Here is a 21,572-nt window from a genome sequence, read left to right on the forward strand (position 1 = left end):
ATCACGTATACAGCACCTCCTAATTCCTAACAACTATTATTGGATGGGACCCAGCCACATAGATTTTTGTTTTCATTTTCAAAATGAAATTTGCAGTTTCAGAAAAGATAGCGAATATTAAGCTCTCAATTCTGAATAAAGTATGGAATTTTATTCTTAGCAACCTCATCCAAATAAAGCAGAATGCTAAAGCTTTTACTCCCTGCTGCAAAGTCATTTGGTAGACAAAAATACATTTAACTTATTTTGCTTTTACCTGAAAGAACCAAGGGACGCATGGTGTATTCGGTGGCAAGCTGGAGCACACCGAAAAGGACGACGATAATCTGACACAGGGGCCTTCCTGCCACTGTTCTTTTCTCTCTGTGGTGCTGGGAGCTCTGGAGAAGCACCAGCAAGCTGAATTTTGCACTGTTTGCCAGGTCTCGGAGGAAAGACTGAGGTTTTCTGCATGTTTGGTGACGTGATTCCTGAAATGCAATAATACACAGCAAAATCCAACCCTAGTAGCAAAACATAAATAGGACTATACAGTGCAGTACTATGCATGTTTACACAGAAGTAAGGCCCACTCTGCTCAGTGACGCTTACTCCTAGGTATGTGTGCATAGAATTGTAGCCTTAGGTGATCAATGGGAGTATGTCCCATGAAACACAGTGAGTCTTCCTTCTAAGTACACATGCATTGTACAGCAACTGAGACAACTGATTCTGGAATTAGCTACATGCCTAATTCCACAGCACAAGAGCTGAAAGTTTAAATAAAATGTTTCCTCTACACTGGAGTCCTTTCCATTCATACATATGCTAATCAATGTTGGTTTTAGACCATGAGAATAGTAAATATGTTTTGTCTAATATTGGGTGTGGGGGACAGTTGCAGAAAAGCAATATTTAAGTTTTATATTATTTATAATAGTGTTTATCCAGAGACAACAGATGTGGGAAGAGGAAGCATAGTGAAATCCAAAACAGATTGTGAGGAGCTCCAAAAGGATCTCTCCAACCTGGGAGAGTGGATGACAAAATGGCAAATGCGGTTCAAAGTCAGCAAGTATAAAGTGATGCATATTGGGGCAAAAAACCCCAGCTTCACATATGCACTGATAGGGTCTGAGCTGTCAGTGACTGACCAGGAGAGAGATCTTGGGGTCATGGTGGACAACTCATTGAAACTGATGACCCAGTGTACGGCAGCTGTGAAAAAGGCAAATTCCATGCTAGGGATCATTAGAAAAGGGACTGAAAAGAAAAATGCTAATGTTATAATGCCCTTATACAAAACAATGGTGTGGCCACATTTGGAGTACTGCATACAGTTCCGGTCACCATATCTTAAGAAGGACATTGTAGAACTGGGAAAGGTGCGGAAACGGGCCTTTTCACAGGTAACAGACACTGGGTGATTTCAGCCACTCAAATCTAGCAGCAACCAGCACCCCTCCCACACAACACAAGAAAGAAAATAAATACTCCCTTACCTCCCTGCTTTGGGCACCCTGCATCACTGCCTCCCTGGATTAGACATAAAAGGGCAAGAGACACATATGCGCTTGTCTCTTTTCCCCCTTTTATGTCTGTGTGTTTTTATCTCATGTTTTAATGTGTGTTGTAAGCTGCTCAGAGAACAATTTGTTATGAGGCAGCTAACAAATAAAGTTTATTTATTTTTAATGTTATTTTTATTATTGTTATATAATAATAATAATTAATAAAAGGTGGTGATGCAGGGTATGCAAAGCAATGAGGTGAGAGAATAGCCTTGATGTGCAGGCTATTCCCTCCAATAGCAGATCAGGAAAGGAAGCTGCAGCAGCCAAAGGAGGCAGCAGGAAGTTCCCTGCCTCTCTTCTCCCCTGTCTGGTTGAACACTGTAAGTTTGTGTGTGTGTGTTACCCACAGTGTTCTCTTTTTCTTTTCTGTCCTTTTTTTTTTTTTTTTTTTTTTTGGTGGTGGTGGTGGGCACAGCCCACCCTGCACCTTTAACTGCACTAATCAACACGTATTAATAGTTCTTTTTTGAATATTAAATAATATTTTCTCTTTGAAAACTAAGCTCCAAAACTGTAAACAATGCGTGACATCCGGACTAAATTACTCATGGTTATTCCCATTGACATTGTTAGTCATGAATTGTTACTTGAGGTGAGGTCTATCAATGGCTACTAGTCGGAGGGCCACCTCCAGCCTCAAAGGCAGGATGCCTCTGAGTACCAGTTGCAGGGGAGTAACAGCAGGAGAGAGGTCATGCCCTCAACTCCTGCTACAGGCTTCCAGTGGCATCTGGTGGGCCACTGTGTGAAACAGGATGCTGGACTAGATGGGCCTTGGGCCCGATCCAGCAGGGCTGTTCTTATGTTCCTTTAATACCAGTGGGACTACTCATGAGTAATTTAGTCTGGATGTCAGCTACTTTAATTACAACCTTCATTCCTATGGCTGATAAAATGAATGAATGAAAATCTATATATATAATTCACTTACGGACGACCGAGTTGAGGACAACGTCCAGAGGCGTCCGGAACAGTGCGGATGCCTGAAGCCATTGCCTTGGAAAGGGAGCGGCAGCAAGCTAGGGAGGCAGGTGGAATCGGCAGACTCAGGAGACAGAAGAAGAAAGGAGGAAAGGCAGAGAGGAAAGGAGGAACTATTGCCTGGGGAGGGAGCAGCAGCGAGGGAGGTGGGAATCAGCAGACTCGGGGAACAGAAAGGAAAGGCAGAGGAAATGGACCACAGAGAGGGGGCGGCTGGTGGGTAAACGACAGAACGGCCAGAACAGAGAACCAAATGAAGCCCAAAATCGCTGGGAGGTAAGGGGCAGCTAAAAACCATTGGGACTGTGAGGACGCGCTGCTGACCTTCCCGCCCCAAAAGAAAAAAACCCAGTGCCATTGTTCCACCCCCACAAAAGAACACCAGCCAGTCTTCCACATCCCACATCACCAAAAAACAAAAACAAACAAAAATGCCCTCAGCTCCCAGTCACCCCTTCAAAAACAAACAAACAAACAAACCACAAAGGGACAGCATGGGACAGCCGCTGGCAGTTCCCCCCCCCCACAAAAAAACCCAGACAGTCTTCCTGACCCCCCCATGCCAAAAAAAGGGAACCAGTGCTCCCAGTTACCCCACCAAAAAAAGGGACTGTGTGGGCCAGCATTGCCTACAATGCTGGGAACCGTGAGCACAAAGAGCTGCCTTTAAGGGGGGGAAAAGGGCAGACAGAGCGAGCGAAAGAGCCGGTGGGGTGGACAGAGCGAGCGAGAGAGCCGGTGGGGCGGACAGAGTGAGCGAGAGAGCCGGTGGGGCGGACAGAGTGAGCGAGAGAGCCGGTGGGGCGGACAGAGCAAGCGAGAGAGCCGGTGGGGCGGACAGAGCGAGCGAGAGAGCTGGGGGGCGGACAGAGCGAGCGAGAGAGCTGGGGGGTCCGACAGAGTGGGTGAGAGAGCCGGAGGGGGAGGACAGAGCGGGAGAGAGAGCCGGAGGAGGAAGACAGAGTGATCAAGTGAGCTGTTGTGGGGGGGAAAGAGGGGAACAGGGCTACAAAGGGAGGACCAGCCAAACGAATTATCCCAACTAAACCCCAAAAGGAAGTAAACTACCGCTCAGATGCTCTGTGCGGGTTCTGCGAGTGTAGATTAATTTATTTTACATATTTTTATACCGCCCCAAACCTACATCTCTGAGCAGTTTAATTTAGGAGTGTTATCATCATATTCCAATATATGTCACTAAATTAAAAGACTGACCTAAAGCTATCCGATAATAATTCAGCCAGTCTTCCAGGATATTCTTGATTTTCCGCCTCAGCTTTTTTAATTCTTTTGAAGCACTGAAGTCTTTGAAATGGCTTCGATCCTCTTCGGGAATTCCAGATGTCTTTGTCACTTTTGATAAATCTGACTATGTTTTTAAAAATAACAACAACACACATTACAATAATTATCTAACAATTGTACAATCCCCACTACAAGCTCTTAGAAAGCAGAAATTATGGTTGAGATCACCATTTTGCCACATAGTTGCCCCATCAGTTCCCCTTATCACTTGGCTGGAGGATACAGATGATCAAACTACACTGGGTTGAGAAAATTACACCTATTGAATTTAAATAATTCAATAGTTGGGTTATCTAAACATATTACTTATTTTTGGATGGTCGCAATCCTACGGAAGCACTTGTGGCAATGGCTATAGTTCACCTCTGGAGATCTTAGCTGACATCTGGACTAGCACTGCACTAGTACAGCAGTACTGAGCCATCGTGCAAAGGAGGAGGGACAATTTTAACTTATCTTCTTATCCTTCTGATGTCCACTGTGCCTCCTGAAAAAATGTCCCTGAATGCTGTGTGACCCTCACAGACATATTTTTGGGAGACACAGTAGGCTTCAGAGGGAGATAAGTGAAAGTTGCCTCTTCTCCCCTTCCTCATGCTACAGATGGCACAATGTTAGTGTGGATATCAGCACTATTGCATCAGTGCAGAGCTAGTCAGTCCTTGTTGACATCTGCTTCTTCTCTGGCCCACAGTACCACTTTTCCTCAACCCTCAGAGGAAACATTGTGATAGTTATCCCTTCATAACCACTGTGAAAATTATAATTGAGCAATTCCAGCATGGTATCCAGTAGCAACAATGATTTGGGATGTGCAGAACGAGTTTGTATGCGAACCGCACCACCACATATTGGGCTGGTTCGAGCAGTTCAACTGCAAACTGCTTTGAACCAGTTTGAGCTGGTTCATCGAACTAACTGGCCTAGCCAAGTTCACTTCGGTGCAGTTTGGTCCAAATTTGAACTGTATTCAGACCAAACCACAACAGCTGGTCCATGCAGACCCCTAACAATGATTCTTCACTACTTTTCCCTGATAACATGTTAGGAGTGACTGACCACTTGGTGACAATATATATTTTGTTGTTTGTAACTCCTTCTTGACCTTACAGCAAAACTGGCAACGATATTCCCATTTGGACATCTTATACGTCCTTTTGCTTGAAGGCTCTAGCATAAATGTTTAAAGGAACAGGAAAGTTGTTGCTCAGCAACCAACCATATCTCTGGAAGCAAAAGGCATCTGGGCCTTTTGGTCTTAGAGATATGAGTTCATATGGGCCTTTTAGACTTAGAGATATGGATTTCATATAGGGCTGCTAAACTGACATTCCAAAACTAAAAATACTTCTAGAGCTGATTTATGAAGACTGCAGAATGGCTATGGAGAAAACTCATGTTACAGTTAATTATGTTACTGTCTTGCTGATTCTTCTATCTTTCTTTTAATTTATTAAGAAAACAAAAAGAAGTAACAGAATTACATTATCATCTCTTGAACTTCCAGCAGTTACATATAACATATTACATATGACAATCTGAGATTCCGCTTCCACCCTTTGCCAAACTTCACCCTCCCAGCAGATATTACAGAAAGATATAAATAATACGCTAGTCAGCCCACAATATTTAAAAAAACCAAATCTTGGATGTGGATGTTGACCCTATGCTATATTGAAATTTATAAAAAGTTTCCAAATTGACGCAAATGTTTCCTCTGAGTTATTCCACAAATAAGCAGTGACCTTGGCCATTGAGGCATATTCCCATAGCTTTAGTAGCCATTCATCAAAAGTCGGGGTTGCCTGTAACCGCCAGTTGGCAGCATAGAGAATCCTGGCAGCACCAATCATATGTAAGGACAACACGTCTTGCTGATTCTCAAGGTGTTGGACAAAAATGCAGAGATATCAAACCTTCCCACTGGCAGATGGAATCTCAAAAGGGTTTGCACTGAGGACAGTCAAAGTTTAGGAGAAAAATGCCGGGAATTACATTTACCTAAGAGCTACAGCAGTTCATTCTAGAGTCCAGTCACAGAAGGTATATTCACCCAATTTCTGAGGATTCCTTCTTCCCCTAAAGTCAACCCCACTACATCCCACACCATTGCTGAAGGTCCCTTGATCCACAGGAACCGTTTGTGGGCCAGGGGGCCTTAAGGGGCTGTAGTGAGGAGAAGGGAGTGGAGAAAATGGTGTGTGCTAGAATTCTCATGCCAGTAGCACCCCAGAGGCTACTCTGTGTCATATGTACAGACTGGCTTGCAAGATGATCTGTCTACTACAGGTTAAACAATAATTTCAGTTAATGAGTACACAGCCACACTATTATTTTTATCAACTTTAAATCATTGAACTTCCTCAGTCCTAAAGTTAGTTTCTACTTTGAGTTCTTTTCATGCCAGCAAATTTTGTCTCTTGTTGTTTAAAGGAGATAAATGTACTCTGTGTATGTTCAAAGACTGATAGCTATTACAATAACAGTACATCGTATTTCTGTCCGTGCTGCCCACAGACACCAGGAAGAGGTAGCCTCTTTGTGCCATGGTATAATGAAGAGAAATGCAAGCAGTGTAAGCTCAGATGCTGTGCCCAGAGGTGCACCTGGGTAATTTTGGAGCCTGGACCTAAAAGCCTTTGGAGGCCCCCCACCCCATCCCTACACACAGTATTTTTAACGTGACCACACCGCCCAGGACAAACTAAAAAGTATTTTGAGGCCCCCAAGGGGTGTGGAAGCCCTAGACTTTGGCCTGGAAGTCCAGGGGTAAGAGCGCCTCCGGCTGTGCCCTCTGTTGAGAGCTTTTAAAATGTACTACTTTGTTGCAGGCAGCAAAGAAAAAGGAGACAGACACCAAGATGTGTGATTAGCCATGCCACAACTTAATTAAAACAACATAAACATAGCAGCCTAATACCAGTATGTAGACAGTACCTATAGTTCCTTCTTAAAAGTTCTTCAAGCATATTGGCACTGATAGATAGCTGCAATGCATCTGCCACTAGCCCTCTGAACCCAAATTGTATATTTTGAATAGCTAATCTCATTTCCCATAGCAATTTATTTTAAATTGCTAATCTCTATCCATTATACCTCCCCCCCGCCGCGCCACACACACACACACACACACACCCCATTAGAGATAACCTACACTAATAGGAGGAAGTATGGTTCACAAATATGTTCACATTAACCCCCCAAATCCCCTGAATTTTTGCTATTTCAGAGGAGATAATATGCTTATCCCTTATGCTGAGGGAACATTCCTCCATATTCGTTTTCTACTTGGTGGGCAGGAAAATGCAGTGAAACCCAAAAGCATGAAGCCAGGAAAAGTTGCTACCTGGCATCCTTTCCCCCTCCTTCATTTAGGCTGAAGTACAAGAAAGCCTTTGCATTGCCATCAACCTGAATGGACGGAGGAGAAAGATTCATGAGTGATATCATGAATCTCATGAAAGATTCATGAGATGCTGCATCTATTGAATTTCTACCTGCATATTTACTATAATAGCTGGCATTTTGGGGAAGCACTGTGCCTTGTAGAGATGAAGCAGGTAGAAATTCATTAGGTGCATCCCTAGTAAGACCAGCAGCTTCTGAATGTCTGTCTAGATATATCCCTCTCCAGCCCAATGTCAAGCTGAGAGGCCAAAGCAAAATGTGGATGCACAGAGCCTGATCTGAAAGACCAGCATAATATATGAGATTGTACAAAGCCTTTATTACTTAGTTGGCATGGAAGTTAAGGTGACTATTTTAACTTTCAATTTCCACACTTTTTAGAGTATGAGTGAAAACTGTAAGCACTTGTAACTCTCTGAAGGTTTATTTATTTTTTAATATTTTAATAAATTTAAAACCAGGTGGTGCTGAATCATAGTATTTATTACCATAGAGAGGAATTGATAGCTTTTAAAAGAGGCTGACATATTTTTTTAAAAACATAAGATGGAGAGAATGTATTTGGGAGGCAGTGTGGTCAAGCATTGTTAAAATGTTTTCCCAGAAAACAAATGCACACCAACCATGCTAATCAACATCTAATAGCTTGCAGAAAGATGGCTTAATGTCATTTCTAGAGTCTAATGATACATTCTAGAAATTAATGGTGGTGGTGGTGGGGGGAGATTTTTAGATTGTGAGCCGTTTGGGGAAAGGGAATCTATCTGTCTGTCTGTCTGTCTATCATCATGTAAACTGCTTGGAGGACTTTTTTTGAAAAGTGTGTGTGTGTGTGTGTGTGTGTGTGTGTGTGTGTGTGTTTGTGTCATAGTAGTAGTGGTAGTAGATCAGTTAAATGTATCTCACTCTGTCTTCAATTGATTTGCTAAAGATAACCCAAAAATCTACAAAATTAATTGTTAAGGGATTAATTTACTGTTTCCAAAGTACAGCAACACTGAATAGTTGGTTCAGGTCAAAAATACTAATGACAAAATCCTAGATTTCTATAGCTTCCCCTTAGTATCCCAACCTTTTAGAAAAGTCAGAGATTTAATAGCCCTGCAAATAAAAAGCAGTATCTAGCAGCTTTGAAAATAAACTTTGGAAGGCTTTTCCTCCTGGCATGATGATACATGGGTTACTGCTGTGCTGCAGAGAACATTTTATGAGCTTTACTGTGAACCTGTATTTAATTATCCAAATTGCTGACAATAAGAAAAATCAGCAGATGTTGCAGGGAAGGAAAACTTCTGATTTCTTTTCCTCTTTGGTCAGTGGGCAAACACTGAGCTTTGTATTTTTTTTAAAAAATCTGTAGGCCTTTAAAAAACACATCGTGTGGTGCCCACCAAATGGGGGAAATATGTACCTGATGGCTTTCACCAGGTCCAGAAGGAGTGGGCTTATTATCTTCAAAAATGTGTATCCAACTTTTAATTTTAAACAAACTTTCCAAAGCAGCACACAATATCAACATGTAAAATAAAGGGGCTGCCATGATACACAAAGCTACAGCTACATCAAAAAGACTGGAGCTTTACAGTGCTCCAACTTTGTTCTGGATCCCAGCTGCAGTGGAGAGAGAGCAGGGTGCAATTTTCACTTCTCTGCCCTCCTGACAAAAGCCGTTTTCACTGCCAGGACATATCTCTTGCATCGGCACATACAAGTAGATCCTCTTGCTAAGCAATGTTTAATTCAGTAGCATTTGAATATATATCAGCTTCTGGTGGGAGGCGGAATTATGCAAACAGTTGTGACATGAGATACAGGAATTATGATGTCATAAAAGCAATAAAGCCCAGTTAGTTTTCCTGTGTCTGTTTCCTCTGCGCTTCCTGTGGGAGAGGTTGGTTGGAGGGGGATATGTGAGAAGGCAAGTCTTAGCAACCATTATAGCCAGAGCACTGCTTCCCCTTTCGTCTAGTCTAGTGAAATACACACCAGCGAAGTAATTTGGGGTGGGGTGGGGTTGCTTAAACAGATAAGTGCATTTTCAGACATGTGGAATGATATCATGGCACCCAAGATCCCAGCAAAGAGCTATGCAGAGAGTTGCAACTCTTGCATAACTTCACTACCATTGAGTTTGCCAGGAAACGTTTATAGGTTATTGTGTAAGAATAAATCAAAGTTGCATTAGCAGAGGGAGGGTTTTGCTTACAAATTTTATGCTGTTCTAATCGGCACACTGAAAATAAGTTTGAGCAAAATGTATTCAGAGTCATAATGGATCGGTGGGAATAAGGGGGAAATGGCTAGAAAACAAATAGACTGTAGCAGTGTGGAAAGATATTAACATTCACTTATTTTACTATTGAATTTCTGAAAACTGCTTACTACTTTTTTTGAAGTGTTTGTTGCCTCCTCCTCCTCGTTGTGAATTTTATAAAATCCTTTGAGTGGCTTAGATGATAGTATCTGACCCTAGAATAGAAGAGAGAGAGAGAGAATTTTTAATTGCATGCAATGTGTAGAGTTTCTTTCTTTTCTTTTTTCTTTTCTGGCAGGCTCCAGGGCAATGACCAATATGTGAACTTATTCCTTGCATGGAGATGCAATTATATATCATTGCCTGTTAGGAAGCTGATAAAACCACATAAGCCCTACCAGAAAAAAGGGGCAACTCCACCTATGGGATTGCAGAGAGATTATTTGTAGGGTACAGGACTGTGCCTTAACTATTTGGCAGGCCCTTTACTCAGGTGCAGTAGCTGCTTGAAATCTAAACTACATGGAAGCTGCTCTGGACAATTCTACAGCCACTCCCCACATCTGCTGATTTTCACCATGCTACTTTAAAGCACCACAGATCTGTTGTGGCAACGCAAAAAAATAGGCATAATGAGCTGTTGTTCACTGAATACCTTGCATTTATTTTATTTATTTTATTTTATTTTATCATTTCTATCACAGCCTTCCTTTCAGAAATGGAGGGTGGTCTATACAGGGGTTGATTTAGTTTGTCCTTGAAACAACCCTGAGAGTAGGCTAGGCTGAGAGATAACAGAGGTAGCAAGTGGTAGCAAGCATGACTTGTCTCCTTATAGAAGCAGAGTCTGCCCTGGTTGCATTTGAATGGGAGGCCACATGTGAGCACTGTAAGATATTCCCCTCAGGGGGTGGAGCCACTCTGGGAAGAGCAGAAGGTTTCAAGTTCCCTCCCTGGCTTCTCCAAGATAGGGCTGAGGGAGATTCCTGCCTGCAACCTTGGAGAAGCGGCTGTCAGTCTCTGAAGACAATATTGAACTAGATAGAACAATGGTGTGACTCAGTATATGACAGCCTCCTATATTCCTTTAATGACTAACTGAGAGTTATCCAGTGAGTTTCACAGCATGATTTTGAACCCAGTCTTCTCAATCGAAGTCCAGAACACTAACCACAACAACCAAGGTGGCTTCACATAGTCAGGGGAAAGGCGCTAAAGAAGTTTGGGAGAGGTGACTCCAGAGGTGTCTGTGGTGCACACACTCCTGGAGAGCAGGCTGTCTGAAGGCCAGTTACTGACCGGCCTGGACTTTGTCAAGCCAATTTCAAACCTTGCTGACAGACATCAGTAAAATCTCAGGAGAAGCAGGGCAGGAGCCACATGTAGGTAGCTTCAGGCAACACACTACATGGGAACATGAGTGCTGCAGACACCTCCACTTCCCTCTTCCGGACCAGGGGCGTAGCTAGGGGAGATGGGGCCCCTGTTCATCCCTCTCTCTGGTGGTCCCCCAGAGCGAGGGAGATAATGAAGAAAATAAGGAGGGATGGAGCTGGAGGGCCCTCAGGAGCTGGGGGCCCCATGCTCTTTGCACCCTTTCGCTCAACTATAGCTATGCCCCTGTTCCGGACTGTTTACTGCCATTTAGCTGATTGTGTGAAGTCTCTCAGTCTCTGTTAGAGGTTCATGCTATAGGCAATGGACCACCTATTTCCACATGAACTAGCCCAAATGTTAAAATAATTATCTGAGATCCTCCTCCAGGTGCTCCCTTCTTCTGATAATAGGCAGTGGTGACCAGGGAAAGGGATTATTTATTATTATTTAGTTAGTTGTGGTATCCCATCTGCGGAAGACACCTTAAGTGGCACAGTGGGGAAATGCTTGACTGACAAGCAGAAGGTTGCCAGTTTGAATCCCTGCTGCTACTATATCGGGCAGCAGCAATATAGGAAGATGCTGAAAAGCATCATCTTATACTGTGCGGGAGGAGCCAATGGTAAACCCCTCCTGTATTCTACCAAAGAAAACCACAGGGCTCTGTGGGTGCCAGGAGTCAAAATTGACTTGACAGCACACTTTACCTTTATCCATCTGCACAATGCTCTCTTTAGGGAGTCTCACCTGGTGCCAAGTCTTCTATTGTTCCAGCTCCAGGCAAAGACCTTTTTATCCACCCAGACTTTTAAATGGCTTTTAAATTTATATCAAAGCAGTATATAAGTAGTAGTAGTAGTAGTAGTCTGCTAGAGCTGTTTTAGTCACTGCTGCCCTTTCATCTTGTGTTTGCTTTTAGTATTGCCTTAAAAAAAAATCCAGTGTTTATTTTTCACCTTGGACTGCAAGCTGCTGTGCCAAACTGGAGGGGCAACAAATATTTTAAATACATAGATCATATGGGGGGAGTGTTGCACCGCCTGCATGTACAGCCCTAGGATTTAACTACTTGAGTTCTCTAGATTCCTCCAGTCCAATCTAGGGAATCCGATATTTATGTGCATTAGAGTTCATGTGCTCTCAAGGGCTTTCCCACTGATTTCACTATTGGGCACAAAAAATCTCCATTGCAGCATGGAGCTGCCCCTGACTGAATTTGATGAGGAAACATGTTTCTATGGAAGCAGTGTTTGGGCTTTGGATAGGAGGAATCCCATTCTCTGGAGGGAAAATAGCTGGGAACTGTGCTTTCTCATTCTGCTTATCATTGCTTTTGACACCACTGTGCAACCAATGTTTACTTCTCCAAAATGTCCACACAATAACATTATCCCACATATAGCCATTAGCATTGTAATCTCCAAGGAACCTCTGTAGAAGTAACAGAATGGCAGGCATATGTGGTCTTGGATAATATGTAGCAGTGTACCAGTATTCCTGTCTGTGGAACAGCAACACCTTGTACTGGTGACAAAGACAATCGCACGCTTTCATGTTGGCACTTGTAAACCAAACAAACAGCAAAACGTCCTGCAATTCTCACTGTGATGCATTTGTTAACCTAGAGCAAGACAAAAGAAATACATGTTCCATATTGTTTCTTAGATGGGAAATCTGTCAATATGTGAAGATCTCAACATTAAAACAGAAAATAATATAAATACTCTTCAAAAAGTGTCATAGAAACAAAAATTCAAAATAGCCATAGATGCAAAACTGCAGCTTCTCTGATAAGCTGTAATTATTTAAAATAAATAATTATAGAATTATTTAAAATAAATAATTATAGAATTATTTAAAATAAAGTGATAATTATTTAACTTTTTCCAGGGGGATTCTCTCTCTCTCTCTCTCTCTCTCTCTCTCTCTCTCTCTCTCTCTCTCTCTCTCTCTCCACATAGACATACACATACACACACACACACATATATATATACATGCATACAGAATAGGAGCAGCTATAAGTGTGGTGCTTAATTTTTAGCCAATTCTCTATTGCCATTTTTAGTTTACCTATTTCTTTAGGTATTTCTTTAGGCTCAAACTAGAAAGTGATGTGAACGAAGACTGGACCTCATTGTCTATCTAATAGTCATTCTGCTTGCACCTTTATGCTTATCTCTCTGGTAAAGTTCACTGGAAGTGTCTCAGGTGGCACATGCAACAAAAGCTAGCCTGACACTAGTGTGTTTACAAATGCTCTTTCCCAAACAGTACATGCTCAGTTGTTTGGATAGCACATATATATGACAACAGTGACCTAGCAAAGCATGAAATACATGATTCAAATAATCCAGTTCAGGCATAACAGCAAACAACAGTGGGTTAAAAACATGAGCTGATACAATCCTCACTCAGGTTTGCAAATTCCCCCTTTTCCTTTTTTCTTCCTTCACATGCAAGGGGAGGAAATTGGAAGCTTTCATTTGAGTTTGTTGCAAACTGCAGCTTCTGTTACATCATAAATCAGGACACTGTGCTTTATGCAAGTTGGTTGGTTAATAAGCCAAAATATAAAACCAGGATCTGATTCTGTTTTTATATCCTGGCTTGTGGTTTGAACAACCACAATTTCCCAAGTTTAGGTGAAACAATAAATTGCGTTTTGCTACAAATCATGAAAGAAATATTTAAATCTCCTTTCATGCATGAAGTGTGTGTGTGTGTGCGTGCGCACACACGCACGCGCCTAAGTCTTCTGCTGTTCTGTGCTCCTAATAACAAACCACAGTTGGTGATTATGTCTGAACTGGGCTTTTATGTCTGAATTATGCCACATGTCTAAAACTTTAGATTTCATTAAACTGTGGTACTTCTGCCAGGAAGTGCACACTCAAATTGGATGAAGATGGACATGAGGGGTTCAATATGGTCCCCATTTGCCTTTCATTGTGTAGATGGAACTTTATGTTGTAATGCAGATGGAAACAGCATTCCAGTTAGTGTTTCAGGCTGCATACAGTTGTTGCATGCAACTATATCTGGATGTGGGCCCTTTTCTTTCTTATATATTTAGGCTCTAGCTGCTATGTCATCGTGGAATGGAACTGTGCAGTGTGCGCAGTGGCCATGTGCACACACATCGTGTACTGTGGCTTCATGGTCACTTCTACATGTGCCTTATAGCAGTACTTAATCAGAACATATGATATCTGTGTTTTAAAAGAAAAAACTCAACTGGCTTCTAGTAAATTTCAGCACAATACATGGTGCTAGCTTATCATTAAAATCCTGGGTCCAGGGTTTATTTGGCAATAGCTGTCCCCATATGAACCCCATGCACTCAAGTCCTGAGACCCTGCTCCAGCTGCTCAAGCTATCGGAACTTAGGTGGGCGGCTAGTAGGAGCAGGTTCTGGCGGTTATTTTAGTGATGGTGATGATATCCAGTCTTTATGGTATTCCCTTCTCAAAGAGGCTTAGCAAGCCCTGTCTTTCAACCTTCAGGATATATATTTTAAAAATCTTACTTTAGAAAACTTGTTGAGGAACTTATTTTGATTTTTCTACCCACTGCTTATTAGATCTGATAATTCTACTCGATTTTTAAAAAGCTGTCTCTTCTCTCTGAATGGTATAGTTCTATGAATTTTCATCTGTTATATATGCATCCTGCTCCAGAGTTTCAGCAGCACAGCAATGCTCATGGTAATTCCTCTCTTCCTATGGGAGCACTGGGAACATCTGTTCATGAACAGAAGATTCTGGGATGTACTCTCAGAAGGGATGTGCATGGAACCAGCTGGGGGAAGTTCAAAGGCTGGGGGGTGGATTTTAAGGGCAGGGGAGGGTGCACTTCGCCTCCCTCCACTTTCCCCCTGCCGATGCTCTGTTTGGAAAGCCTCCTTGGAAAGCCTTCTTCAGGGCAGCAGCATACTTCCCTGCTGCCCTATTTCTTCTTTGGCCGGAAGTACCCAGTGCGCGTGCGCACGCCGGGTATGAGCGCAATGTGCACTCAATGTGTGCCGGGCGTGCGCACGTGCACCGGGTTCTTCCAGGTACCTCTGGCCAAGGAAGAAATGGGGTGGCAGGGAGCTGCCACCCCTAAGGAAGCTTTCCAAACAAAGAGCCAGTGGGGGGGGGAAGCGGAAGGAGGGGTAAGTGTACCCTTCCCCACCCTTAAGTCCGACCACTGCTGCCTTTGAACTGGTGAACAGCCAGGACTTTGAACTGGTTTGGAGGCCTTTAAAAGGGTCTCCAAACGGGTTTGTGCACACCCCTAAGTCTCAGTCCACACAGGGAGCCAGTCATGCTTGAAGCAAGATGCGCCTGAACTCATGCTGTGTCCAGCATTGCAAGTGCCCTCAAATGACTGCTTAGGAATATCTCTTCCTAAACTTAAGAAAGTAAGCAGTGGCATGTCCAAAAGGAGTAAAAGTTCCAAGTAAAGTCCAATAAGGAAAACAATGAAAGCTACCACCTGGGCATTTTTTCACACAGAGCTTTTAAAGCCCATTAGCTCGCATCTCCTTTGGAATGGAGGGTGTGTGTTCACATATCGGGAAAATGTACCCTGAAGTCCCTGCGAGCTATCGGGAAGCACTTCACACACAATTCGGGTTTTTCACTGCACAGTAGAGTGTAGCCCAGTTTAAATCTGGGATTAAAAAAATCCACTTGTGTTGGGTTTTTTTGGACAACTTCGGGTTTGCAGTAAAGCCTCTCAGTAAACTCACAGTAAAGCCTGATGTGTGAAGAATGCCCAGGCAGACCAGACTAACTTTGGCAGACTACAAATTGCCCACAGGGATTATGAAACAAACAATCGAGGAGTACTTTCTAGCATTTGTCTGTGAAGATTAAGGGCCTTTCTAGTTGTCTAAAAATAACGAGTTTACTTTTATTTTTGGCTATGGCCAAGAATATTCTTTGAAACAATGTTACCAGAGATTACCAAAGAGGTAGCTCAGTTCTCAGAAAGCAATGGGCCATTGATAGGGGAAGGTCTTTATATCATTTGTATTTGCAGACTTATATTCATGATAACCTCAGGATTCTCTGAGCTGCATGGGTATAGCACTAGTGGCAACTATCACTATTGCACCAACATCAGCACAATGGGCACACCAAGAAGAGAGACATTTGTGGCAGGAGTCCAATGAGAACATGGTCCTTTGCCTCAATCATGCAGCCTCATAAAGGCCTTTGGGCAGCATTGTATATGAGAAAGACAGCACAACCTTCCACAACTTTTTAAAAAACCAGTCATTCTGCAAGATATAATTGGGTATATGATGAAATCATAACGCCTCTGTATACCTTGCCAGGTGTAGAATAATGTGGTAGCTAATCCAAATAGGATTGGATTACCAGGTAATTTTGACTCCATTCTCTTCATGTTAGAACGTGCATGGTAGGAAGAAAGCTTGAGATGTCCCTCCCCTCACAGTTCAACAAGTAGTAGGTGAAGCACATTGTACCAGGAAAGAAAGAAGGCACTGGAGCATAGCCAAATTGCTCAAGTTTAAAATGCCACCATTTCCCCAACCCTTGTCATCTTCACACCATGATTCACCCCGCATTTCTAGTAGTGCTTACGCTGCTCCATGGTGGGAGGAAGCAAATGAATTCACAGCCTTCTTCTCTCCATTAAGCAGGGAAGAGAATTCTACTGTGACCAAGCTCAGGCAGTTAGCTACGCTTCTAAAGCAGGGGTGGTAACTTGCGGGGGACCATGGAGTAGGTCCAGCTAGTCTGTGGAAAATTTTGCTGCACTGTATTTAATTTGCTTCCTGGTGAGCCAGAATAAAAACCTTGAAAATAACTATTGTGAGTACTTATTCCCACCCCACTCTTATTTCTACTTATGAAAATGTATGATATAAATGGGGTGGGGTCCATGGGTAATACTGGAGGATATAGGGAATCCTGTAGGTGGAAAAGGTGCTGTTCTAAAGCAAGCTGAAGAAATTACCACTTCGCAATTAAAAAATTTTCCCCAGAAGAAAAACTGTCTTTTATAAAAAGAATTAAGAACAAATAAAACTAAAGATGTTACCTGTATAATAACTGGGTCATCAAGCTTTCCAACTCCAGGCCATTTCCACTCGCGTAGCATTTCTCCACCTTTATTAGTCATCATCCCACCTTCCTGATTAAATATCATGGCTATGTTGTTACTGCAGAAACCAAAAACCAGTTTTTCATGGTATAATGTAGTAATACATAATGAGTAACTCAAGCAGTTAGCTTTGATTTTAGTGCTTTTAATTAACACAATATTTTGCATATTTATTGCCTCATAATACTTTTTTTTCACACGGTATGCAGGACAGGTGTTCATGATGGGTATAAATAAACAATCCAACCTTTAGAGATGAGCAGCTAGGCAATGAGTCATAAAACTGTTTTGCAATGTAACAATTATTTTATAATTTCAAAACATGAAAGTTCATGAAAAATTCCACATAGCCAAGGTCTTTGTAAATCTTTATTCTAGGGACATTTCACAAGGCTTAACTTTACAGGGGCGTATCTAGGGTGGGGCAGGCAGGGCATGTGCCCTGGGTGCCACTTGAAGGGGGTGCGCCATTTTTAAAAATTAATTTTTTTAAAGGCTGCCAAAAACAAAATGGCCACCGTGCATGCTCAAATGGCCACTATGAGGCCCGAGGCCATGCCATGCCTCGCAGAGGCCATCTGAGCATGCGTGGCAGCCATTTTGTTTTCAGTGGCCATTTTTTAAAAAGAAAATTTATTTTAAAAATGGCCACCACACATGCTCAAATGGTCCCTGCGAGGCCCTAGAGGCCAGCCGGGGGGAGGGGGAACCTTTGCAGACCCCCCCAGCCTTTAGGAAGCCCCCCAAAGGGGCTACAGATAATTTTTTTTAAAAAAAAATTAATATAATATAAATCACTGTACACATATTTAGTTTGGCACTATGTACAGAGAATCAGGGCTTGTGAATACTGAGCTGAAGCTTATGAGTTAGGATTGTATTCATTTGCTCTTACTTTGCTTCTTGTGATAAGTGAGTTAAATGTGATGTCCTAATAATATGGCTATTAATGGTGAATTTGTCTTTGAATCAGTGTGAAATCCTTAGTATTAAGGCCCATTGGGAGTTTCTTGCTCTTTCTCTCATTTTAATTGTCTTTCTGAAATACTAAAATATATCCCAAGCAGTGACACAGCTTACTCTGCATATCCTTTAATTATTTTCAGAGTATCTGGGAAAAGTCAAATTCTCCATTTATTTTTAAAACTTATGTAATAGTAGAGAATTAGACGGGCACTTCTGCTTAGCTTTCCAAGTACACCTCCACATAGTATTTGGGTATTTCATGAGCCCCAGCATACTGAAATTTGTAGTTTTCCAGCATTTTTTGGTCTGGCTATGTCCACTGCTAAATAGTTTTTGAAATATTAAGAGATTAATGAGCTTGACTTGTATTTTTGAGCTGATATTATGGTAAAGTTATCTGAAAGATGGGTGTCAGATGTTTGGACAGGGGGAGCAATTTCAGTGCTTGCCTTAGGCACTATTTTCCCTAGATATGCCTCTGTAACTGTATATCCCATTATGTATTCTTCCATGGCAAAACTCTACACATTCAACTTGTATGAATGTGTTCCACAAACTAGTTAGAGTATTTAAGCTAATTAACACCCTTGATCCTGGCCCACATATTCCACAGCTGTAAGAGGGCAGAAGAAGAGCTGTGCTCTTCCAAAGAGGCTGCAGAGTGGCTGCAGTGAAGACTTCTTTTGCAGCCAAGCATCTGCAGAAGGGGGGCAATTTTTGCTTCTCTTCCTTCTCTCCAAAAGTCCTTTTGGCTTCCAGAAATATGTCCCTGAGAATTACACAGCCCTCAGGGAAATATTTCTGGAAGTGACAAGGACTTTTGGAAGGAGGGAGGAGAAGCAAATATTACTCCCTCTCCCCCCTCCGCACACGCTTAGCTGCAAAAGAAGCCTACTCAATGCATCCTCCTTGCAAGGGTACAGCCCTCCTGTACCCTACAGCCACTGTCTCTGATCCAGGAATTTTAAGAACAAAAAAAATGCCTGTTTGCTGTTGTATTATCTGGGCTGATAGTGTTGAGGCAGGTAGAAGAGTAGGAATTTGAGAACTCTTTTGATTTGAGACCTCTCTATCTATCATTCATATATATATATATATATATATATATATATATATATATATATATATATACACACACACACACACACACACACACACACACAATTAAAAGCTGAGAAAACAGGTGTGTCAAGGGTCTTTTTCAAAGCAATCAAAGATGGAGAAGGTCTGACAGGGAGTGCAGCCCCAGGGCGGCCACAGATAAGGCCAAACCCTGAGTTGCCACCAGACAAGCAAGCAGCAACCATAAGCAGACCTCCCCAGATGATCTTAATAGGCAGCTGGGTTCACAACAAAGAAGGCAGTCTCTTAAGTACTTGGACCTAAGCCATTCAGGGCTTTATGGGTAATGACCAGCACTTTGTATTTTGCTCTGAAACATATCAGCAGCCAGTGCAGCTTTCAGGATTGGTGCTATATGGCCCCTTGTCTTGTCTCAGAGACCAGCCTGGCTGCCACATTCTGTACCAGTTGTAGTTTCTGAACTATGCACAACAGCAGCCCCTCGTGGAGTGCATTACTGTAGTCAATCCTGGAGATCACCAGCATATGGATGTTTTAAGGTCATTTACCTCCAGAAAAGGGCATAGTTGATGTATCAGCCAAAGCTGATCAAAAGCACTCCTGGCCACTGCTTCAGCCTGAGAAACAGGACAGAGTTTTGGATCCAGATGCACTCTCAAGCTAGGTACTTGATATTTCAGGGGGAGTGTAACCCCATCGAGAACAGGCAGATCTAAACCATCTCCTGCGTTTTGACACCCCACAATCAGTACCTCCCTCGTATGGTATCTTATTGGGATTCAGCCTCAGTTGAGGTTCTTTGAGAATTATTTTGTTGAAAATTATAAATATGTTAACAATTGTACAAATAGAATTATATTAAATATATTATATATATTGTTATATTAAAATATTTTGATAATAATAATTTAACTTTTCTCTTTACATAGCACAGAATTAGTTATCTTTCTCTTCTGTTTGATGGAAAGTTCTGTGTAACTGGAATACTTTTACATTCTGCCATAGTTTAGATGCATTCAGTAGTATCAGAGGTGCTCTAACCCCCGGAACTTTGGGACCTGGCCCATGGCCTCCAAAGTCTGAGTCCCCCGGGGGCATCTGGGGGACCTCCTGCTGCCACCCCATGTCCACCCCACTGCTGCCCTGCCGAGCTGTCAAAAGTTACTTTACTTTAGTCACCACTGTGTGTGGTGGGGGGTGGGGTGGGGGGTAAGCCAAGCAGGCCTCCCCCTGCTCTGTGGTGGTGGTGGTGGCATCCAGAGCAGCTGCTGGGCCTACCTGTCTTGCCCAGGGGTGCTTGCTAACTGTGAGGCACTCCAGCGCGCCTGCATAGAAAGGAATGCCTCACTGTTTGCAAGGACCGCTGGGTCAGACAGGGAGGCCCAGCGGCCCCTCTGGGCACCAGCACCGGCGGCACCACAGGGTGGGGGAGGTCTGCTCAGCTCATCCCCCGCCATGCACACTGACGGCTAAATTAAGGTAATTTTTGGCAGTTCGTGGCGGGGCAGGGGCAGGCATGGGGTGGCAGCAGGAGACTCCCCCAAATGCAGGGGGGCCTCACTGTGGGGGGTGGGTAGCGGGGGCAGCCCGGGCACCAGTTCCACCTAAGTGCGCCACTGAACAGTATCACTTTTCCATTTCTCATTATTTAGAACCAACATCACAGCAACTCTACCAAGTGTTTTTGCTGAAGGAGCACAAGGGATATCTGAAATCTACAAGGGACATTGTCTAACTGAGCAAAGAGGCACCCTGAGCAAAGAGGCCCCCTTCTAAATGAGCAAAGAGGCACCTTTTTAAAGTGGCGATTTACTTTATTGAGCAGGGGGAGAGCAACTGGCCCTATCCAACCCCAGCACAGCATCCCTTCAGTGGCTGTTACTGATGTCTATCATGTTTCTTTTTAGATTGTGCGCCCTTTGGGGACAGGGATCCATCTGTACTTATTTATTTATATTTATCTATGCAAACCACTTGAGGAACATTTGTTGAAAAGTGGTATATAAATATCCGTAGTAGTAGTGTTTCTATTGCTTGGGGGAAATAGTATAGATTGTATACAGGGACAGACTGGAAGGGGACAGACTGTGATCCCATACAGTTCATGTTAACAGCATTCAGTCCCAGTGTCTGAGTTCTTAATAATTCAGTTAATGTGGACTATCCCCCGGTCCACAGTGTAAAGGAAACAGATTCTTAGGAAGGGGTGTAACAAGTGCTGTGTCAGTGTAACACAACATTCACTTGTTTTGTGTTATGCTAGTGTTGTGAGCAAACCCAGGTCATCACATAGGAACAACTGGATGGATCAGTGCTACTACACTTTTTGTGATATAGCACTACTAAGTTAGAATTGATTTTGGTACAATATTACCAAAACCACGGCTTGTGTGCTGTCCTAGGTGGCGTAAGTACATGTCCAGAATATCTGGAAGTTCACTCTCACCTCAGACATGCTGGAAGCAACCTGAAAGCCTTTTGACTCATGTGTGCCCCCCACCCCCCATATGGTAGGTGCCTCTTTT

At 42.8% G+C, this 21,572-nt stretch overlaps 1 protein-coding gene across 3 annotated transcripts in view; it reads right to left on the reverse strand.

Moving 5' to 3' along the window:
* LOC128326012 (uncharacterized protein C3orf20 homolog) overlaps positions 1-21,572 on the reverse strand; it is a 72,911-nt gene that overhangs the window by 33,702 nt on the left and 17,637 nt on the right. For all 3 annotated transcript variants that reach the window (XM_053252047.1, XM_053252046.1, XM_053252045.1), the window contains 5 exons: positions 16,936-17,056; positions 12,368-12,499; positions 9,630-9,716; positions 3,750-3,903; positions 257-470 (listed from right to left, as the gene is read on the reverse strand). In XM_053252047.1, the coding sequence (XP_053108022.1) occupies positions 257-470; positions 3,750-3,903; positions 9,630-9,716; positions 12,368-12,499; positions 16,936-17,056 (708 nt within the window). The remainder of the gene's footprint in view (positions 1-256; positions 471-3,749; positions 3,904-9,629; positions 9,717-12,367; positions 12,500-16,935; positions 17,057-21,572) is intronic.

The sequence above is a fragment of the Hemicordylus capensis genome, chromosome 5, assembly GCF_027244095.1.
Source record: "Hemicordylus capensis ecotype Gifberg chromosome 5, rHemCap1.1.pri, whole genome shotgun sequence".
Taxonomy (NCBI): Eukaryota; Metazoa; Chordata; class Lepidosauria; order Squamata; family Cordylidae; genus Hemicordylus; species Hemicordylus capensis.